The 22,255-nt window shown below is 34.2% G+C and overlaps 1 protein-coding gene across 2 annotated transcripts in view; it reads right to left on the bottom strand.

Annotated features, from left to right (window-relative positions):
* Positions 1–18,730, bottom strand: part of LOC149784325 (gamma-tubulin complex component 5-like) — a 238,976-nt gene extending 220,246 nt beyond the window's left edge. For both annotated transcript variants that reach the window (XM_089932364.1, XM_089932365.1), the window contains exons 1-2: positions 18,637–18,730; positions 7,888–7,994 (exon numbers count right to left, since the gene is read on the bottom strand). In XM_089932364.1, coding sequence (XP_089788490.1) covers positions 7,888–7,994; positions 18,637–18,705 — 176 coding nt within the window. In that variant the 5' untranslated portion in view covers positions 18,706–18,730. The remainder of the gene's footprint in view (positions 1–7,887; positions 7,995–18,636) is intronic.
* Between the last annotated feature and the right edge of the window lie 3,525 nt (positions 18,731–22,255).

Here is a 22,255-nt window from a genome sequence, read left to right as displayed (position 1 = left end):
CAACCAAAACTAAAAGAATGGGCAGATTATGCATGTACAACAGTCTAAAAACCACCAAAATAAAAGAATGGGCAGACTATGCATATACAACAGTCCAAAAACAACCAAAACTCAAAGAATGGGCAGATTATGCATATACAACAGTCCAAAAACAACCAAAACTCAAAGAATGGGCAGACTATGCATATACAACAGTCCAAAAAGAATGGGCAGACTATGCATATACAACAGTCCAAAAACAACCAAAACTAAAAGAATGGGCAGACTATGCATATACAACAGTCCAAAAAGAATGGGCAGACTATGCATATACAACAGTCCAAAAACAACCAAAACTAAATGAATGGGCAGACTATGCATATACAACAGTCCAAAAACAACCAAAACTAAAAGAATGGACAGACTATGCATATACAACAGTTCGAAAACAACCAAAACTAAAAGAATGGGCAGACTATGCATATACAACAGTCCAAAAACAACCAAAACTAAAAGAACGGGCAGATTATGCATATACAACAGTCCAAAAACAACCAAAACTAAAAGAATGGGCAGACTATGCATATACAACAGTCCAAAAACAACCAAAACTAAAAGAATGGGCAGACTATGCATATACAACAGTCCAAAAACAACCAAAACTAAAAGAATGGGCAGACTATGCATATACAACAGTCCAAAAACAACCAAAACTAAAAGAATGGGCAGATTATGCATATACAACAGTCTAAAAACAACCAAAACTAAAAGAATGGGCAGACTATGCATATACAACAGTCCAAAAACAACCAAAACTCAAAGAATGGGCAGACTATGCATATACAACAGTCCAAAAACAACCAAAACTCAAAGAATGGGCAGACTATGCATATACAACAGTCTAAAAACAACCAAAACTAAAAGAATGGGCAGACTATGCATATACAACAGTCCAAAAACAACCAAAACTAAAAGAATGGGCAGATTATGCATATACAACAGTCTAAAAACCACCAAAATAAAAGAATGGGCAGACTATGCATACACAACAGTCCAAAAACAACCAAAATAAAAGAATGGATATACTATGCATATACAACAGTCCAAAAACAACCAAAACTAAAAGAATTATGCTAAATTTAGAAGCAATAATGGTTTACCCTATCGCCAAGGCGTGGGGTGCAGGTACATATGGGCAGAAACAATTGAACAATGCCTAAAAACTCACAAGGGAGCTTAAACTACAAATATATATCCAATGGACTGCAGGTGTAAACATTCTAACTACAGTGTATATGGAAAACTATATTTAAAATGCCAGGCATGTTTCTGACATGGAAAAAAAGTAATATTTCAAACATCATCATTTAATTCAACCAAATAAAGATATCCTTAAAAATATATGCCTGCTGCACATGGGCCTATGACATCAGGGGTGGGGGACAGACTGGGTTTGTTTTCTTTCCTCTTACCAGTTCTGAACTTTCCATCTTATAGAAAGATTGAATTATTTTACATGGGATATTTTCCATCATAGAATTATCGTATATGGCCATGGGATATTTCCATCATCGAAATGAAATGTACGGTGTATCACTGATATTAAAAGACTGTTGTTGGGTGAAATTCTAATGCACAGTTTTCTGATTTAAAAAAACAAAAACATAAATCATTTTCATAAATAAATAATATGAAAGAACAAATGAAGCATGCACAGAAGGAGAAATAATACTAAAACTGATGTAACTTCAAATCAAGAACCCAAAACAACACATTATCCCATTTAATAATTTGTTTTCTTTTTCTTGTTACAACTTTTTTTACTTCAACTGAATGTTTTACATTAAATTTAAAAATAACTGGCAAGAAGGATTATTGTTGTGGTGGCGCTATACAGTTTCGCATTTTGCATAGGGTTAGGATTTTAAAGAAAAAGAATGTCCCCGGCTTTCCTCACTGGTTATACTAGTTATTTAAAAATGACCTTGTATATCTTAGGTATAATGCAAAGAACCTTTAATTCCCTTTATTTTGGTGTATGATTGATGGGTGTACTATGGGTTATAGAGTATACAGCTTGGCCTTACTTCAAATGTGTACCTTTCAAAAAAGTGCTAGCTCTACTTGGTCATTTTCACTTCCTGAACTTCAGAGGTCAATTGTATAAAAAAGAGCCAATAACTTTTTTTACATTTTATATATTTGGTAATTCATTCATTGCACTTTCAGAAGCTGGTATTGTCTAGTCTGGCAAAATTCATTTTCCCTATTTTAATAGTTGCTATGTATAGTGTATTTTAGACTAATTCAGACTGATTTTTTAACACAAGGGAGCAGTCATTTTAGTTAGCAGTGTGCTTAAATCATGTAAAATTTCCAAAACTACAATATCCAAAAGAAATATCATCCACATTACATTAATGTAGCATAGTGGTATGCAAACATTCTCTCCATTGTGCATGTTTTAAATGTGAACTACTTCACCTTACATACGTCACTCTCTCAAAAGTACATATTATCTGGTGAGCGCCACCTGTAGGACCTTTACAGTTGGTACTTAATTAAGTATCCACAGAAATGCTCAAGGCATTGCGGTGACAATCAATTGGCAATTGTCATGTCTGAAAACAAGAAGGTACATAGTATTTATGATTATTATCCAGAAAACAAATTAAAAGACTGACAATCTATATGAACTTGGTTTCTGCATTCTTTCCCTTTCAATCCATAGAATTTGTTACATTTCATCACTTGTTAATTTTATATGCACAATCTTTCACACAGACTTTGCACCTGTTTTCTTCTCTGATGTGAAAATGTACATTTTTTCTTTTTGACTCTATATATATATATATATATATATATATATATATATATATATATATATATATAACATGGCATTTAAAGTGTTGGTATAAAGCAATATATATATATATATATATATATATATATATAACATGGCATTTAAAGTGTTGGTATAAAGCAAATTGATATACCAATACTATTAGTGTACCAAATTGTGATCCACAAATGGCACAATAAGAATATATAAACATTCTTTCAATTTCAGGCCTGTAGATCAGTGATGAATTTTCCGTCATTAATCATTAATGATGTATGAAAATAAAGATAAAAAGTATTAATAGTCCCTATTTTGTAAGTGAATTTACAATGGTACACAATTCAATGCAATCCTTTCTTTTTCCATTCCAATCTCCCCTATCATACATAAGGGGCAACATACATAAATATATGGAGTTAGAGAGAAATAAAATTTAGGTGGATGAAAACCTTAAAACTGATCTTGCACCAAGTAACCTACAAGAATATGGTTAGTCGTAACAGTATGTTTACACTTTCCTTGGAATCTATCTTGTTCTCCAATAACATTAGTGCTCAAATTATTGCATGTGATGTCATTGTTCACACAGTAATTCAGTCTTAATTATTTGTCAATTTTTGCAGCAAAAATTATATGACATTTTCCTCTTTTAAAAAAATAAGTCGAAATAAAACACCCAAACATATCAACTGCATACAAATAATCACATAAATTCACTTGTCGTTTCCTCCACTGGACACAACCTAGTGACATGATAAGCCAGTCTTGCTCTTTTTGCAACCTTGACAAATTATTTCTTTTGCTTTCCTTTTTGTCACCAATAACACTTTAGTTCAGTGTTCAATCTTTTCTTTTTTTTCTCAAGAAGGGTTTTTGTTTCCTTTCAAGCACCTCCATCTATTGGCTGTAACTTGTGTTTCTGATAGTCAATTTTTCTGTATGTGGCATCTTTTGGAGGAGCTGGCTGCTGCTCCAAACTATAACAGCCACGATTATCATAATTCAAGTCCTTCTTGAACATATCACAAAATGCCGCTGCTCTGGTGCTCAGTTTTCTTATGCACTGCCCACCTACATTTCCACTGTTTTTCCACTTTAGCTATTCCCATTCCCACACATTTTTTAGACCTTTATCCAAACTTTTTGTGTCCTCTTCTCTCTCAAAAACTCAAGACACCATGTTATGCAAGATTGTTTCCTTCCATCAGTTTCTGTTGCATAAAGATTGATTGGATAAGAAGAAACTTTTGACTCGTCAGAATAGTCGTTACAACCATGTGTTAAATAATACACAGAATGAATACTTTGCAAGGATCATTGTGCAATGGGATTGGAAGACCATTTTTTTATTTTGAAAAAAACAATCGGAGAAAAAATTTATAAAAACAGGACTGCATTAAAAGTTTTATATTTCTTGTCGGAAGAACAGCTGAATTCACTTTAAAACAGCGACAAACTATGTCTGTTCATTAGGTTCTCACATAAATGTTTGTAGATATAGATTGAAATTTTTCACAGCTGAATGCAAGAAGGCATGATTACAATGAAACCAGATTAAAATCACTATTTTTTACTTGACAAAATTTTGTTGCTGCTGTTGTAGGGTTTAATGCCATTTTCAGCACAAGATGGGCTATATATGGCAGCCAGTATAAATGGTGGAGGAAGAACCTGGAAAGAACCACCAACCCATGAGAAGCTACGGGCAAGCTTTATCACATACAATGTGATCAGGATTTATGTGATCTCAGTTTACAAGAATAAGATTGCTACTATTGAGATAACTCTCTCATACATACAGATCATGCCACTGCCGCAGGCAAACATTACCCACAATGCCCAGCTCTTACGCCCCCGCCATTATGTTTACTGTGGCCGCAGTGCTGTGAACATATGTACATGTACAAATTGTCTGTTACAATTTTGGAACGTTATTAGTGATGGCATCTAAAAGATGAGCAAAAGACAGACCGAAGAGACCAAGGAAGGCTAATTCTTTAGAGGTTAAACTTGAATTAGTGAAAAGGTATGAAGCTGGTCAGAGTAGCGCCATGATAATGCATGCTTTGATCCTTAGCAAAAGCACATGTAGAACAATACATATACATGACTGTGCTGAAAAATTAAAAGATGTATGTAAGCTGGGACCTCCTTTTCGAACCTGAAAAGTTGCTATACCCACCCCAACATAACGGACAGGATGGAAAGAATGTTAGTAACATGGCTTGATGAACACTACTGTTCAATGCAGCTTTAGTTTTTTAATTACACGTACAGATGTTCTGCTTAAAATTCATAATTTCATGTTTTTATTTTATGTTTCCTATGTTTTAAGTTTGTTTCCCTATGCTTTTTATGAAAAATTTCATTATTTTTTTATTTTAATCTACTTTGCAGAAGCATCCCCTAATTTAACATACTAAATTTATACGGAGAAAATGATCTTCATTTATGCGACTCTCAAATTATGTGCACACTTAAAAAATGTAACCCTCATGTAAATCGCAATCACAGTGTACCAACATTGGCTGAATCCAAGACTTGAACTCACACAGAGATGTCAGTAATCTTTATCATTCATTCACTTTTTTGGTCGACATTAGTAATTTATTAAAGGAAAAATATATCCACGAACTCTGTATAAGTAGCGCATGCATATAGAGTGTTATCACTTTTCATCAGACAACAAAACACACTGGTCATTGACGTGAATATTGAGAAACAAATCATGTTGTGTTGTCCTCAAAGATTTGAATGTCATGAGAATGAAAACTGGATCCTGCAAAATCACATACAAAAGAGAGAGAGAGAGAGTGTGAGAATTATAAACTCCATTGCTCGAAAGCACCTGCCTTTCATGCATGACGCGGTGTAAGGCACAAAATAACCAAGAGTGTTTTATATCCATGGTAACAATATGACAATATCTCGCAAACTAAAATCATAATTAGAAATACTTTCACTGTGAGTACAAATGACAATCTTTTTGATTCCATGGGTTACAAAAAGTATTATTAAAGCATGTTAATGCTGTGTATACTATTTACACAGATGAATTTGAAACATGTTTGCATCAATTATGACTACAGATGGTATATAAATGAAATCCCAGGTGTTGAATAAACACACCTTGTAACAGCCATAACCTCTGTTTGAACTTACCAGTATGATAACAAATACAAAGGTTAATTTATTACAAACCAAGCCGACCCCGGAAGCAGACTTTGGATTTCTTTTAGAGTGGAGATTTGTTTTTAAGTAAACATATGTATATAAAGTTGGCCAACATGGAGAAACCAACTTTTATTTCTTTATACCAGTTTTCACTGGGATTTTGAAAATAAATAGAAACAATGGAACACTTTGAAACGATAACTTCTCACATTTACACAAAAAGTGATTCCTCCCAGTCATTGTTATCGCATATATATAATAAAGGGGAATAAAAAAATATTTAAAAAAACACATTATAGATCTCCGCTATTATGGATAAGTTTGTAGTGTGATACTTGAGTAGTGAAGAGGCCTTGCCTCGCGCATGGAAAGAAAATGCGTTACCTAAAGCTTCAATTAAAACGACTGTAGGTCGACCAAAAAATTGTGCTAGAGAGGAGGAATGTGACGTAAAAGAAAATGAACCAGCTGCAAAAAGACATGAAAGTCAGGAGAGATATGATGCCTACAAAAATGATGTCAGGTGTGGGTATTACAAGTCTTTTACTTTAAAGCAAAAAGAGGAAGTTGCAAATTACTCAAAATTGCAAGGAATTCAAGTAACAGCAAGACATTTCAAAATCCCCAAATCAACCACTGCAAATTGGTTAAAAATAGATTTTTCTCAGCAGCTGAATGAATGGGGACATTTAGCAAGGAGTGGAAGACCAGTATCATATGGCAATGAGTTAGATGAAAAAATTGCAAAGTGGGTTCTCGTCCAATGCGATCTGCAGATCCCTGTTAGTGTGGATACTATATGCCCTAATGCCAAGGAATTTGTGTCAAGTGAACATCCAGAAATTGAGTTTCAAGCCAGTAGGAGCTGGGCAACAGGTTTTTTAAAATATATTAGCAGCATTCACGTTTGTTCAGCTGTACTTGGATTATATCAGATATCACTGCTGTGTAAATAAAAGATGTTCGAATCACTTCGGGACAAAACAGATCTGATCCAAAAATCATTTCAAGTTTGTGGTATTAACAATAACTTGAATGGATGTGAGGACAATATCATAAGAGATACTGAATGTGATGGTAGTGACAGTGAGGAGGACGAATTTGATGAATCTGAGCCTGAGGAGGTTGAATGGGTAATTAATAATGTGGACAGACTGAAAGATTTAAATTAAATATATTAGCGGTGTTCAAGTTTGTTCAGCAGTGCTTGTCATTATATCAGATATCACTGCTGTGAAAATAAAAGATGTTCAGTTTCTGAATTAGTGTTGTTGTTGTTGTTCTAGGGTTTAACGCCATTTTTCAGCACACGATAAGCTATACATAGCGGCCAGTATTAATGGTGGAGGAAGAACCCGGGAAAACCCCAGAAAGAACCACCGACCCATGAGAAGCTACTGGCAAGCTTTCTCACATACCCACAAACCATGCAGTGTGAGGGACTTATGTAATGTTGGTAGTATAGACACTAGAACAATCATTCACTTATAGGGCTTTTAATAAGTCCAGGGGATAGGTTTTCACAACAATTCTGAAAACATAATGACCAATCAACCTTAGATGGCAACAGAACTACATATTTTGACTGTCCAACAAAAAAACAGTCACCTATGACAAACATCTTCATTGATATTTTAACAAAGAAACGATGTCTAGACAGAGGGAACACTGAATCTTATTTTATTAAGGTGTTTATTCTGGTAAAATAATGACGAACAAATCAAAGACATGTTGACATAATGGCATTTGAGAACTCCTATGACCAATGTCCAGTTGCTCAGAGTATCTTTAAGTCCAGCATATAAAATTAAGCAAATATTGTTACAGCTTATAAGAATGCATAAATTTGTCGTGGAATATGATATAACATCAATGAAAAACTAAGTACTTACCCTTCAACTGATCTCATAACCTTATGACTGTCTACATCAAGGAATTTATGATGCTTGATATTTGAAGTACTAAAATTCACACACAACTGGTAGTTCTCATCATTATCCTTAAAAAAAGTGAAATAAAAGAATATCACTGATAGTTTGTCATTCTTAACTGACATCAAAAAGTTCATGCTCAATGTATACCACAGATACATTTTTGAGGTTATAGGATAAATTAAAATTGGAAAATCAAAAGTTATTTTCCTGAGGGATAAATTAAGGAAGTTCTTGGGTAAATTATGCCTCTACATTTTCAAGTAATGATCTTTCATGCGTAATTTTCAAACAAATTGCTACATATAATACATACGTGAGCTGCTCATGAGTTACAGTACATGGCACCAGCAATGGTGTAAAAATGAGCTAGTGGCACAAACTGAATACATGTATTTCTTCATCAAACGTCATCTCTACAGCTTACATGACTTTTCATTTCTCTACACAATGCGATGGAGATGAAAAGGACTGTGGAAAAGCCTGTCCACAATGATACATTGCAAACTAACAATCACAATCTTTAAACACTGAAAATTACTTCATACACAATACATCCAAATACGGTCATGTTACTTACTCATTGTGGAGACACTACAGTAATACACAACATGACCACTTGTTGCAGATTGGTAAGCATGCTCTAAACACAGGTCATTCCTTATCAGCTGGGAGACAGGTGAATTAGCTCACTACTTTTACTCTACACCAGGATACTTTTTTTAAAAAAAACCTGTATCCCCACTGGTGGTGGTCCCCCAAACCCTCCATCTTCTTTGGCAACTCATCCTCCAACTGTAATGGAAGGCCCCTTAAAGTATAATCAAACCATTTCCCTTGTATTACCATAAATGGGATTTTGCAAAAGAATACATTCTTCACTTGTAAATATATTACCTAATAATTTTGTAAACCATATTTCAGTTGTTTATGAAATGTAAGTTTTCCGGGCAATTTATTTGTCATTAGTAAAGTCAGAATTTTTAATTCTGTTTATTAAAATGTGATATAATTCAGAAAATAAAGCCACAAAAGCTTTGCAGGTATTAGCTGACAAAAACCAAGGTTGCTGATCATCAGAAAACTTGAGTGCAGAGAAACAAATGTTTGATAAAATTTTATTTAACTTCACAATATCATACCAGAGAATGACTGAGTAGGGTAAAACCATTTTGTTAAAACTATGGACCTGCATACTGAGTTACAGCTAGAAGTAAGGAAAGAAAACAAGAGTCCCTCAAAGGGACCAACACTATAGTGGGCAAAAAGAATTTCCAAGAATTTAGGACAAGATCATTTCTTATTATTCACTGTTGAGTGTTGAAACCATCTCTTATATTTTTCAGCAATAACAAGATCTTCAATTATCTGATGTAATAATCATTTTGGATGTCAGACTGATACCATTTTTATTTAGGACAAAGTGGACATCATAAGAAGTCATTGATAAAAGACCCATGTCATAATGATCATCCATTCTAAGGGGGTAGTGACAAGATTTTTAAGACATCACAGCAATCATAGTGGCTGTACAAATGGCACCATTTTCATTATCAAAAGAAGGCTATTTGTGATTCTGTATATTGACATAGCCATCCATTTGTAAAGCATGTTTTTGTGATTACTGACCCTGCTTTTTTAACAGTAAAGTGAAGGTTAATAGTATGAAAATTTTCAGCAGCAAAGAAAGCCAGATGGCATACCCCTTACCTGGTGCACCAGGGACAACTTTACACTGCAAGTGTCTACTGTATATGTATCAACTATTAACAAATAATAACAAATGCACAAACCGTTTTCATGATAACATTTTCCTCCTCATAAGCAACCACTCCAGTGGCCTAAGTGATTAGAGCGTCCACCTCGGATGTGAGAGGTTGTGGGTTAGATCCCTGGCCAGGTCATACCAAAGACTTGTAAAAATGATATTAGCAGCTTCCTCGCTTGTGGCCTACCATTAAGAGGTCAGTGTTAGGACTGGTCAGTCTGATGTCAGGATAATGTGACTGGGTGGGACATGATACCAAATGTCCATGGCCATGATGCCAAAGTGCAAGACATCACTATACACTGCCATATTGCAGACATCATAACAATATCAGAAGTAAAGACAAATCAAGACTAACAACTTCATTATGGTTTATATACACACATAAAAATCTGTATAGCAAATGAGACCGTTTTCTTTTTCTTCTTTTTTTCCCTTTCTGGCAGATTTGGAAAATGGCTAAAAATATTCTCTTTAGCCATCCGGTGGGATAAATACCCTAAATTTTAAATGCTTCATTTTCACATCAAACTTGTTACCCCATCTTCCATAAAATAACAACTGGAAGATAACTGTCAGTTTTTGTTTCCAAATATTGTTTGTCAGAGCATTGCTGTCATTGACCTGTAACTCTATTTTCTGAACATTTTGTATACAACAGCAGTCAAAAAGATTATTGAACTACTTTCAAACAACCCCTGTAATACATAAATAGAAGCAAATGCACAAGTGACTTCATACTATATTTTCACTAATAATTTCACTGTTGCCAATAAAACAATGTAATTACTCACAAAAACACACTGAAGCATTAAAGTTGATATATCACTGAATTAGACTTCTTTCCAACTGAATCGACACAACCAAGAACATGTATTATGCCATGTGACTGCACCTATTTTTTGAAAAAGAGATATCCTTAATATAACAACTCACTTTTCGTTACAACTATCAATTGATATGAATGCAAATTTATGGTTTTATTATTTGCCTACATACTGGTAGTAATGACTTGCATTGGTTAAATAGTATCTGTTTCGATGTCTTTTTCATATTTTGACAAAAATGAATGTCAGAAAACAACCTTGACCGTCACAGTGATTTTTCAAATTCCACAACATAGCATTGTTCCATATGTTACTGACCTACATGACTAAATATTTCACCTAAATCTGCTATAACATAATATTTTGACTTCGTTTTCATTGAATTATATATCTTCCTTAATCTTTTTGCCCAATTATATATGAAAAATTATTGTCTAATGATGTGGCGTTTCAAAGATTTTATAAAGGAAATAACAAACACAGCAGTAAAAATCTTCATTTTAACAAAAAGTAAAAAATAAAGTTCTCTTCACTGATTACATTTGAAACAGAAGTTGGTACATTTTCATCATCAAATAGTACACTAGAGTCCTAACTTTAGGAATTGAGATGTGATATTTTGCTCAGAAAAGGGATAATGGTCAGTTAGCTATTAAAACTGGCATGTAAACCTGCAAGAGCTAGTTCATTGATGTAATTGGTATCAACGCTGCATATATTTCGCCTTTGGCTACACAATAGTGCAAAAAATTCCTGCCCACAGCAAGGAAGCATCTCAAAAGTTATAAACTACAGTCATTATATGTCTAAAAAATAGCAGGGGAAAATAATTTTCACTTTCCTTACAGAAGAAGGCAAAATTTTACATTTTCTGGCAACTCAGTCACCCATTTCACCTGGAATTTATGTTAAGTATATTTGTTAGCCATTTAAAGAATTCTCTTATTTTGTCACATATCACATGACTTACCAGTTCATGTAACATCCTTAGCAAGCATTTTTATCAACTGTAAACATCCTCTGATCAGTTCTATGATGGGTTTTCACAACAGGATAGGAAGTGTCCCATGTGCAAACTGAATGTTGTTTGCAATTGTTTGGGGATCAGTAAATGTCTGTGTGGGTTCGAGTCTTGGATTCCGCTAATGTGGATATGTGAGAAAGCTTGCCAGTAGCTTCTCGTGGGTCAGTGGTTCTTTCTGGGGTTTTCCCGGGCTCATCCTCCACCATTAATACTGACCGCCATGTATAGCCTATCGTGTGCTGAAAAATGGCATTAAACCCTACAACAACATGGTAATAGGCACACCATAGTGTTAGGAGATTAGAATAGTGATAAACAACAAGGGGAGACTACTCTTACCACAAAAATTTTCCACACACTATTTTGGGGGGCATATTTAAATGCATGAACACTCACTCTTTTCTACCTTCTCTTGTACTGAAACTTGTGATTGCATGAAAAATAAAATAACTACCAAGCTAGAGACATAACTCGAAATATATCTTTGATCTATTCTTGAATCTGAAATATTTCTCACATCAAAAAAGAATAATCCAAAAATTATAAAATTAGTAATGTGCAGGGTATATTATTTTAATAAGTATAGAATATAAGTTAAGATCATTGGATGAAAACTGAATTCAGTTTTAGGGAAAGGGCAGTAATTAGTTGAATCAGGCATATGATGTACTTCAGTGACAAAAACCGGGAAGTGGGTATATTTCAATACTTCACCCATGTAAAAACCACACATTTTCTTTCTCTTTTTTCTTCCATTAGTAGTTGTCTCCTTATTTTGTTTCATTTCATTTTTATATTTGAATTAGGTGATTGAAATATATCATGCCCACTTTTACTAAAGTAGATAAGATATTTGGGCAGGGTACATCAGTTAGAAAATCTGCTCCGTGAAAGGTGTAACCACAAGAAGAAAGGGTAGCATTGCTAGAGGTACAAACAGTAATCTCCCATGCAGCCTTCATAAATTCATTGCTTGATTGTATTCTTTCATTTACACATTCTTTATCTTGCACACACACACACGACATATGAATCTAAATATGTGTAGCAAAACTTTCAGATATATTGCTGTTCAAGAACGTATTTTTGGAACCATGTTTAAACCCTTCCAATTATATCTTGAAAATATATCATTCTGTTAGACTAAGTCCATTCTTCCTTGTGTACAGATTACTAAGTAACTAATTATACTACTTTCCACTAATGTATCATGTACTGACTTTACTTCTCTGAAAACTACAAAAAATATTTGATAATATTAAATTAAAAATCAATATGAACAGGCTTTAACATGAGTTGCAAGAAAACAAATCCCAATTCTATATCATCAAAAATTTTGCATAATGTAATACAGTATAAACATGATCAAGCCTAAAGTAATAACTAATTTAAATAAACAGAAAAATATTTGAAATATTACTTGAATAATAATGTAATTTTAACCACTGATACATTTTCTGTTTGACAGATGTTTCTTATTTTTCAGCATGTTCAGTTTTAAAAAAATAATGTATTTATATGTTGCCTTGGCATGACATGAAAGAAATTTACCAAGAGACAAAAGTATCAGGAGGGGAGACAAAATCTATGTGTCAGGAATCAAATCCATATCATCTGTCTCAAAGTACAAACCAGTTAGTAAATGGCCTCATATACCATGACCACTTCACTCCTACTCCCTGACCTTGATATTCATCCTTGAATGTCACCTAGATTTACTAGAGGTAACAGACAAACCCCATTCCCAATCTAGTCAAGAGCTAATGAAAGTTGCACAAGTCCCCAAATGTAACAGGACAGGAGACAAATTCTAAGTGTTACAGTCGGAGATCGAATCTGGATCATCTGACTCACAGTCAGGCATATTTACCACTACACTGAAAGATCTGGACCAGCTAGGCTTCATATACCCTGACTACACTAATAAATGTGCTTCATATACCCTGACTACACTAATAAATGTGCTTCATATACCCTAACTACATTAATAAATGTGCTTCATATACCCTGACTACACTAATAAATGTGCTTCATATACCCTAACTACACTAATAAATGTGCTTCATATACCCTGACTACACTAATAAATGTACTTCATATACCCTGACTACACTAATAAATGTGCTTCATATACCCCGTCTACACTAATAAATGTGCTTCATATACCCTGCAGAGATCTCAGAAACAATTACGCGTATTTGGACGCCAATTTGTGATCTGGGATGCATAAAATCACCGAGGCGGGAGTCCTCCATGTGCATGTAATAGGTGTGCGGCAAAATTCAAAGACTTGCCAGTCCTGCTTCAGCCACCTGCTTTGTGGGAAAATGTGTTGATGAATTAGCTGTGCTGATATTTACAATGACAGATTTCAGTGAATGAAAGACCCCTTGATGTACATACATGTTGCGATTAAAAGAGTACATCAAAAAGAACACGATGCAATAGTTGGGCAGCAAGACCTAGAGATGTACATGCAGTCATTTATAAAAGTACATCAAATAAACAAATTTAGCTTTCGTTATTGTGTTCATTTCCGAATGTATCAGAATAAGTAGTGCACGTGACCTCAGAATCAACACATGTTGAGACTTAGACAAAGTGCCATTCGTAAATTTGGATAAGTATTTTGGGGTTAAACGGCAAACTTACGAAGATTGTAACGAGACTGAGAAGAGTGCTAAAGCTGCTATAATTGATATTTTGGACAGGACAGTAGCTAAGTGTAAGAAAGTGTGTGATGCCTAGCTTAGTGTTTGGAATAAGTCATTACCTGGATTTACAAAATTCAGTATCACTCTGATGGACGAACAAGAGCTATTTAAGAGGTACAATAACTGACCATATTATTTTTTTTAAAACTGACCATATTATTTTTTTTAATGCCCCTCGCCTTAGCCCGGTTAGTTCTAGTGTTATAGCGAAATGTATTCATCAAGGCATCAGTAGCTAAGCCTAGTTTTGATGTCAATTACATTGACCAACAAACTCTTGCCCATTCACAAGCATTATGTTCTGATAGCTGATTGACCGTTAACCCTTTTCCAAGTAAGGTAGCAACTATCAATTTCCTGCATGATATCCTTTGATGATAAAACATACAAACGTGTTTTCAGATCAGAATCAGTGATCTGGATATATATTAGCTGCCTCTTGTACACTATTTTGTCATAATATGTGTTTGAAACTGTAAGTGAACAAGTAGGCTTAATGGGAAATAATGGTGGACTTCGCTAAGTCTGGGATGTACCAGTTTATTAGACTGTCTGTTTTCGAAAATCATCAGGCAAATATTGTCAGAAAAATATACAAATGATTGAAAGCAAAGCCAGTGTATTATTTTATTAAAGATTTAACTTTAAGATGCAAATTATGTAGGACAGAAACAGATAGGACAATGCTATGTTGTAAAATTCGCGAGATGCACTTCAAGGTCTAAGCTGTTTTCCAACTTGACACGTATTTGCGAAAATACGGGGAAAAAACAGCAAATCAGATACTATTTAACTATTGCCTAAAATTACTACAAGGACGTAGACAAATAAATAAACCATAAACTTGCAATCCTGTCAATGGACTGTTGTAATAAACCTATATTAAAGTGAGCGATTACGAAAACCTCTCCATCTCAAAATAGATGCACTCACGTCTGTGTTGATTCTGTAAGAAAGAAGGGACTGCAACTTTTGATGGTGGGACTCCTATTTTTACCAAAATGGGAGTCCTGGACTCCAAGTTTGAAAATCCTAGCGAGACCTCTGCCCTGACTAGACTAATAAATGTGCTTCATATACCCTGACTAGACTAATACATGTGCTTCATACACCCTGACTACACTAATACATGTGCTTCATATACCCAGACTACACTAATAAATGTGCTTCTTATACCGACTACACTAATAAATGTGCTTCATATACCCTGACTACACTAATACATGTGCTTCATATACGCTGACTACACTAATACATGTGCTTCATATACCCTGACTACACTAATACATGTGCCTCATATACCCTGACTACACTAATAAATGTGCTTCATATACCCTGACTACACTAATACATGTGCTTCATATACCCTGACTACACTAATAAATGTGCTTCATATACCCTGACTACACTAATAAATGTGCTTCTCATTCTGGATAATACTTATGTTTGTTAAAGCATTAATATGTTTGCTGTCAATGACTAATAAAGCCAAAGAGAATATAATAAAATGTCACAATCTTGGTATGTGTATATGTACAATGAAAGGGAATTTATGTTTTACAAGTCTCTGCATTCTGATTCATAATATTTCTGCATTTAAATAACCTAAAGAAATAATGTCAAGTTAAAAAAAGAAAAAGAAAACATTTATTCATGGTAGAAATTTTAGCACTGATCACAATTCTGGAATGAAAATTGTTACATGATTTTGAAAAATGTCAGTAGAAAACCTGTCAAAATCAAACAGAAAGTCATTACCCAAAATCCTTCATTTTTGGCATAATATCTTGTGAAAGTCTGCAAGGTGCAAAATGTTTTATTCAGTAGTTAAAACTGTAAAAAAAATAACAATTGGTTATCATTAGTGACAATATTCTCTAATGCTATATTATCACAACAAACAGGACTTCCCAAATAATTCTGAACATGCACTGTCTATCAGCTGTTTACAGATGTAAAGCTTTAGCCTGGAAGGATACAAATCTGTGTGAGCATAATTTCCTCAAAAATGTCAACATCTTTGGTAAGTCTATACTGAAAAACATTGAACATCACTATTTTGTAAAGTGAATGCAATTCCAATGATCATTATATTCAAAACTCTTGTTGAACTTATATCTACATTGGTCTTGATTATATACTCAATGTATCAACAGATTTTGATGGTTATAGGTCATATACCACTGGTAGATAAATGTCCTTACAAGGTTATGCTTGGAATTTCATTCCATGGTAGCCAATATGGACCAAAGATTGGCAAAACTGCTTATGATCCTACTTATTCTACAAAAACAGGAAAACAATAACAGTTAACACTTTTTAATCAACAATAATATTAACCTACTCTTTTTTATATTTGTATTTCTTTGCCCACTTTGCATTTAAAATTAATTTAAAGTTAAATAATATTTTTTTATTTGTACTGTTGCTATTTATGGATTTCAGCTTTAATTACCTTTGAGTGTTCAATCTAATTATTGACTCTTTTCATGTTTGTGGAAATATTCAGCCTGAGCAATCATGGATATTCCGTTTTTATAGGTAAGTTGCAATTTGCGTTTCCTCTAATGCATGCATGATACCATAACGAAGTTAGGCAAACACCACAATAATACAGAGCTGTTCTACATGGTACATTAATCTGGGTCAGCCACTAGTCCTACAACATAAGACGTATCATATGATATTTTTGTATTTAAATAACAGCCTTGGTAGCATGTTCCCAAGTCAACTGACAGGAAAACAAGAGGTTATATTTTTAGGAATATTTTGCACAGTTAGCAGCCCATATCAGCACTCTTCCACAAACTTATATCTAATTGGTTATACTTACTTTTCTGTCTTTATCCAGATGGAATCAAAATCTGACAGTAGCAAATGGATGCATTTTCATTTTCCATTCAGCTGATCTTGAATCAGATGGAAGCAGTGAATGCTAAAAATCGGATTAAGTTGACGAAGAGAATAAAAATATACTAATAGTGAAGAAAGTGTTTAGATAGCTTCATCTTGTTCAAGAAATTTCAATTCTTTTAACCAATTTCAGCATTTCCTGCTTCCATCACATTCTAACCAACTGAAATGTAGGTAAACAGAACTTGAAAATATGCACATTTGCTTGTGTGAGAACTTGAACTAATTTTAAAAAAAGACATCAGAGTAAGTAAAGTCAGCCTAAATCAACATATCTTTAATTTGTGGAAAAGCTTAAATATTTGCTGCCAAATCTATGTGATATTCTTGTAAATATGGATGCTTGTTCTGATGTCAATCAACATCGAATGACGCTACACAAAGATGTTATTAGAGCAGAAAGATGTAGCACCAAAAATATAAAACTTGTGATATGCCTTGTATGACTAGGTTGGTCACCATATGCTGCTTTATTTACATTTATGTGATTCACCTGACAGATTTTTTAAGGAATCAAGAGTGGGAAAAGCCATAGAAACTTTACAAACTGTAACCAGGCAGCAATAGCAAAATGGTTTTAATATTATTGATAATAATATTAAGTACAGTGAAAATACAGTGTTTCAGGCTATACCTTTCAAAAATAGGTGTCTCTTTTTTAATTCTTAAGTAAAGAGGCAGGAGATAGTTTCTTAAATTAGCCCCTGTCAAATTTCTTAACTTAATGTAATGGTGTGACCTTTTCAGCTGTTACTGTTGAAAGATATGAATATATTTGTGAACTAGGTGTTTTGGGCTTGTGTTGTTCTTGAAATTGATGTGAGGCATGTACACCTCCTATAGTTACTTTTACAGCATGAAAACAGTGAAATAAATACCAATAGTCGGCTAGGAAGAAAAGCTATCCCCCGCCCCACCCTCCAGGTAAACATGTGGGTTCAGGGCAAAAATATTCCCAAAACGGTTTGGAAGGCAGCTATTTTCATTTGATTCAACCCGTTTAGTACAAGATGTTCTGCTGACTTATCCCTAGGAAAAGGTGCACTGTGAGCATCACATGGTGCCAAAATTTACCTTGGTACGTGAAAAATTTAAAAATGCTGGCATACATTTGAGGTTGGGGTACATACACTTCTTTTGCTATGAACTGCCGTTGACTTTTCTTGTTTTGTTTAATATAACTATCCAAAAATATGGACCTTTTTGACCTCACTTGTGTATTTAATTTTGTATGATATATATATATATATATATATATATATATATATATATATATATATATATATCTGTCGGTGAATGCGGCATTAAATTTGTGTATAAATACTGTCCATTGCACCATCAGATACATAATGCCATTGGCAAAGTTTCAACTTTGTAAGCAACTTAAAGTGGTACACTGATTACAAATAATACTCGCTGTAAATTCATCATATTTGTATATATAAAAAAAGAAAGAACAAAAACCTCGAATTCTGTTATAAGCTTGATAAGTTTCTTTAAGTCTTGATCGAAGCTTCCTTTCCATCGCGCCATAGCGGTCCTACTAAATTCCGCAAAGACGCGCAACAAGACATTTCACAAAACAGGAATATTTCATCATCGTTTGTAGACTATTTTATTTCACTAATACTGACGCAGAACGTTCAGCGTAAGTATACGTTTGTTTATGTACATATAGGCCTAGTAAGTATTGTAAAAGAAAAGCGCGCCAAGACGAGCAAACACGTAACGTGTTACTATTACGTTTATTTACGCTGACCTAAAAACTTACCTATATATGGTTACAGATAAGACAAATTTGCAATCCTATGTGGAACGAACAATACAAACTGTACTGAACTATACATTTTGTTAGAATGCATTGTTTTTGCAAGAATTTTATTTTGTAAGTTTCATTTTGCCACATGAAAATTTAATTTTCTTCACCTTTAAATGTTGCTTCTCTCTCTCTTGTAAATTCATAAAATATTTAATGACATTAAGTTTTGAGAGAAGGATTAAAACTCGTAAAGACTTAAAAATACAAGGCAAAGATGGTGCAGAGACGTCAGATACATATATTACTGGAAAATATTTACTGTTGGCACAAAATTTATATAAATAAAAATATAAGAATTATAAACATATGCTTTGCTTATGTGTTGATTGTTCTTTTCCTTAAATATTTAAATATAGTGACATATTGAAGATGAATTTTCCTCACCTTTAATTGTTACTTCTACAATCTCTTTTGTATTGACCATGAAAAGGCCTGTGTAAATTTCTAAAATATTTGTTTACCGTATGTATTGAAAGAAGGGATACGACTCCAGTGCCGTAGGCGCAAGAAAAAAGACGCACGAGGTGGAGGTACGAGATTTGCCGCTTATTTTATTTACCTTTATCCTTATAATTTGTTGAAAAACACAATCATTAAACAAAGAAAGATGTGTTAACAATACTGTAATCATGTATGCCACAGTGTCACTATAATAATAATAATGAGGACTTTGTATGGAGCCTAATCTTTAGAAGCTCTAAGCGCTTTACAACATTACACAACACCTATAAGATAAAAAAAAAACATAAAATGATAAGATTACAAAATCAAACACCATGACATTAGAAAACACAAAAAAAAAACACCATGCTGAGAATATTTAAGGTAGGAAACATTATTAGGTCTTTAAGTTTGTTCTTGCAGTCGAAATAAGTGAGTTTTGAGAACCCTCTTGAATGTGATCACTGTGTCTTTGTGTCTAAGTTCAGTGGGCAATTCATTCCACGTTGCTGGGCCTTGATATGCAAAAGAACGCTGTCCATATGACGCTGTTTTCATAGTGGGAATAATGAGTATACGATTGTCAGAAGAGGAGCATAAGTATCTTGCTGGTGTGTACATGAGTGATATCGGATGGGTATGTTGGACTAGAGTCCGACAGTGAAACGTAGCACAGAGAACAAATTTTGTGTTTGATTCTGGATCGAATTGATAGCCATTGTACGGTATAGAGCAGAAGGGAGGTGTGCTCTGATCGTGGTACTCTAAATATGATCCAAGCAGCTGAAATTTGAACTTTTTGAGGTTTCTGGAGTAGATATTGAGATGAACCAGACAGAATTGAGTTACAATAATCCAGTCTTGAAAGTACTACTAATGAACATACAATTGTTTTAGTGGCATCAACTGAAAGATATTTGCGAATTGAGCTGATGCGTCTCAGCTCAAGATATGCAGCCTTGCATATGTTCATGATATATTGGTACAATGTGAGAGTACTGTCCAGAGTAACATCTAGGTTTCGTACTGATTGTGTGAATTTAATGTTGGCGTTGCTGATATTTATTGTTTGAGGTAAAGGATGTGAATGAGAAAGTCTTTGTGTTGTGATCAGAATGGCCTCAGTTTTATCATCATTCATCTGCAGCTTGTTACATGTCATCCATGATTTCACATCAGAAATGCACCTCTCTACACCTTGGATGGTAGCATCAACTTTAGCTGGGTGACTAGATTTGTATATTTGGGTGTTAGGCAAACACCACAATAATACAGAGCTGTTCCACATGGTACATTAATCTGGGTCAGCCACTAGTCCTACAACATAAGACGTATCATATGATATTTTTGTATTTAAATAACAGCCTTGGTAGCATGTTCCCAAGTCAACTGACAGGAAAACAAGAGGTTATATTTTTAGGAATATTTTGCACAGTTAGCAGCCCATATCAGCACTCTTCCACAAACTTATATCTAATTGGTTATACTTACTTTTCTGTCTTTATCCAGATGGAATCAAAATCTGACAGTAGCAAATGGATGCATTTTCATTTTCCATTCAGCTGATCTTGAATCAGATGGAAGCAGTGAATGCTAAAAATCGGATTAAGTTGACGAAGAGAATAAAAATATACTAATAGTGAAGAAAGTGTTTAGATAGCTTCATCTTGTTCAAGAAATTTCAATTCTTTTAACCAATTTCAGCATTTCCTGCTTCCATCACATTCTAACCAACTGAAATGTAGGTAAACAGAACTTGAAAATATGCACATTTGCTTGTGTGAGAACTTGAACTAATTTTAAAAAAGACATCAGAGTAAGTAAAGTCAGCCTAAATCAACATATCTTTAATTTGTGGAAAAGCTTAAATATTTGCTGCCAAATCTATGTGATATTCTTGTAAATATGGATGCTTGTTCTGAGTACAATTGGTGAGACACTGGATGATGATCTATGACACTTGAGAGCGGCTGAGTGTACAGAATGAAGAGAACAGGTCCAAGAACAGACCCCTGTGGAACACCACAACATAGATCAACTGGGCTGCAGTGTATTTCATTTGCAGATACAATTTGTGTCCTGTTGACCAAGTCGGACTTGAACCACAGTAAGGCTGTATCATGAATGCCAAATACATGCTGGAGACAGTGAAGTAATATATCATGGTCTATTGTGTCAAACGCTGCAGACAAATCAAGGAGGGTGAGGAATGTACTCTTTCCGCTATCCAACGCAGAGAGAATGTCATTAACTACTTTTAGAAGAGTAGTTTCAGTACTGTGGCAAGGGCGATATGTAGATTGTACATTGCTAAAAAGACTGTTTGAATTTAGATGAGATACAAGCTGGGATAGAACAACCTTTTCTAAGATTCTTTATATGAATGGGAGATTAGAAACTGGGCGGTGCTTCTTTAAATCGTTATGGTCTAGTTTTGGTTTCTTCAGCAGAGGCTTTACAATGGTAGTTTTGAAAAATGATGGGAATTCCCCGGATGAGAGAGAGGTATTAATAACATCAGTTAGCTAAGGCTATACTGGATCTAAGCACTCAAACAGCAGTGATGTTGGAATTGGATCAAGTTCACATAACTTTGGTGCACTCTTCATCACGATTGTACGTACAAAATCCATATAGACAGATTCAAATTCTGCTAATGGTTGCCTCTCAAATTCTGTATCCCAACTGTATGGTGACGACGAAATTGTGGTATCAAGCTTATCTCTAATGGTTTGTACTTTGTCTTGGAAAAAATTTGCAAACATGTCCGGAAGGACGACTGGAGAGAAGATAGTTGGAAGTGGTGTTTATTTGTTCCTTCAC

Source organism: Sinohyriopsis cumingii, chromosome 14 (genome assembly GCF_028554795.1).
Source record: "Sinohyriopsis cumingii isolate HCF-2022 chromosome 14, ASM2855479v2, whole genome shotgun sequence".
Taxonomy (NCBI): Eukaryota; Metazoa; Mollusca; class Bivalvia; order Unionida; family Unionidae; genus Sinohyriopsis; species Sinohyriopsis cumingii.
This window is presented reverse-complemented; position numbering and strand designations above follow the sequence as displayed.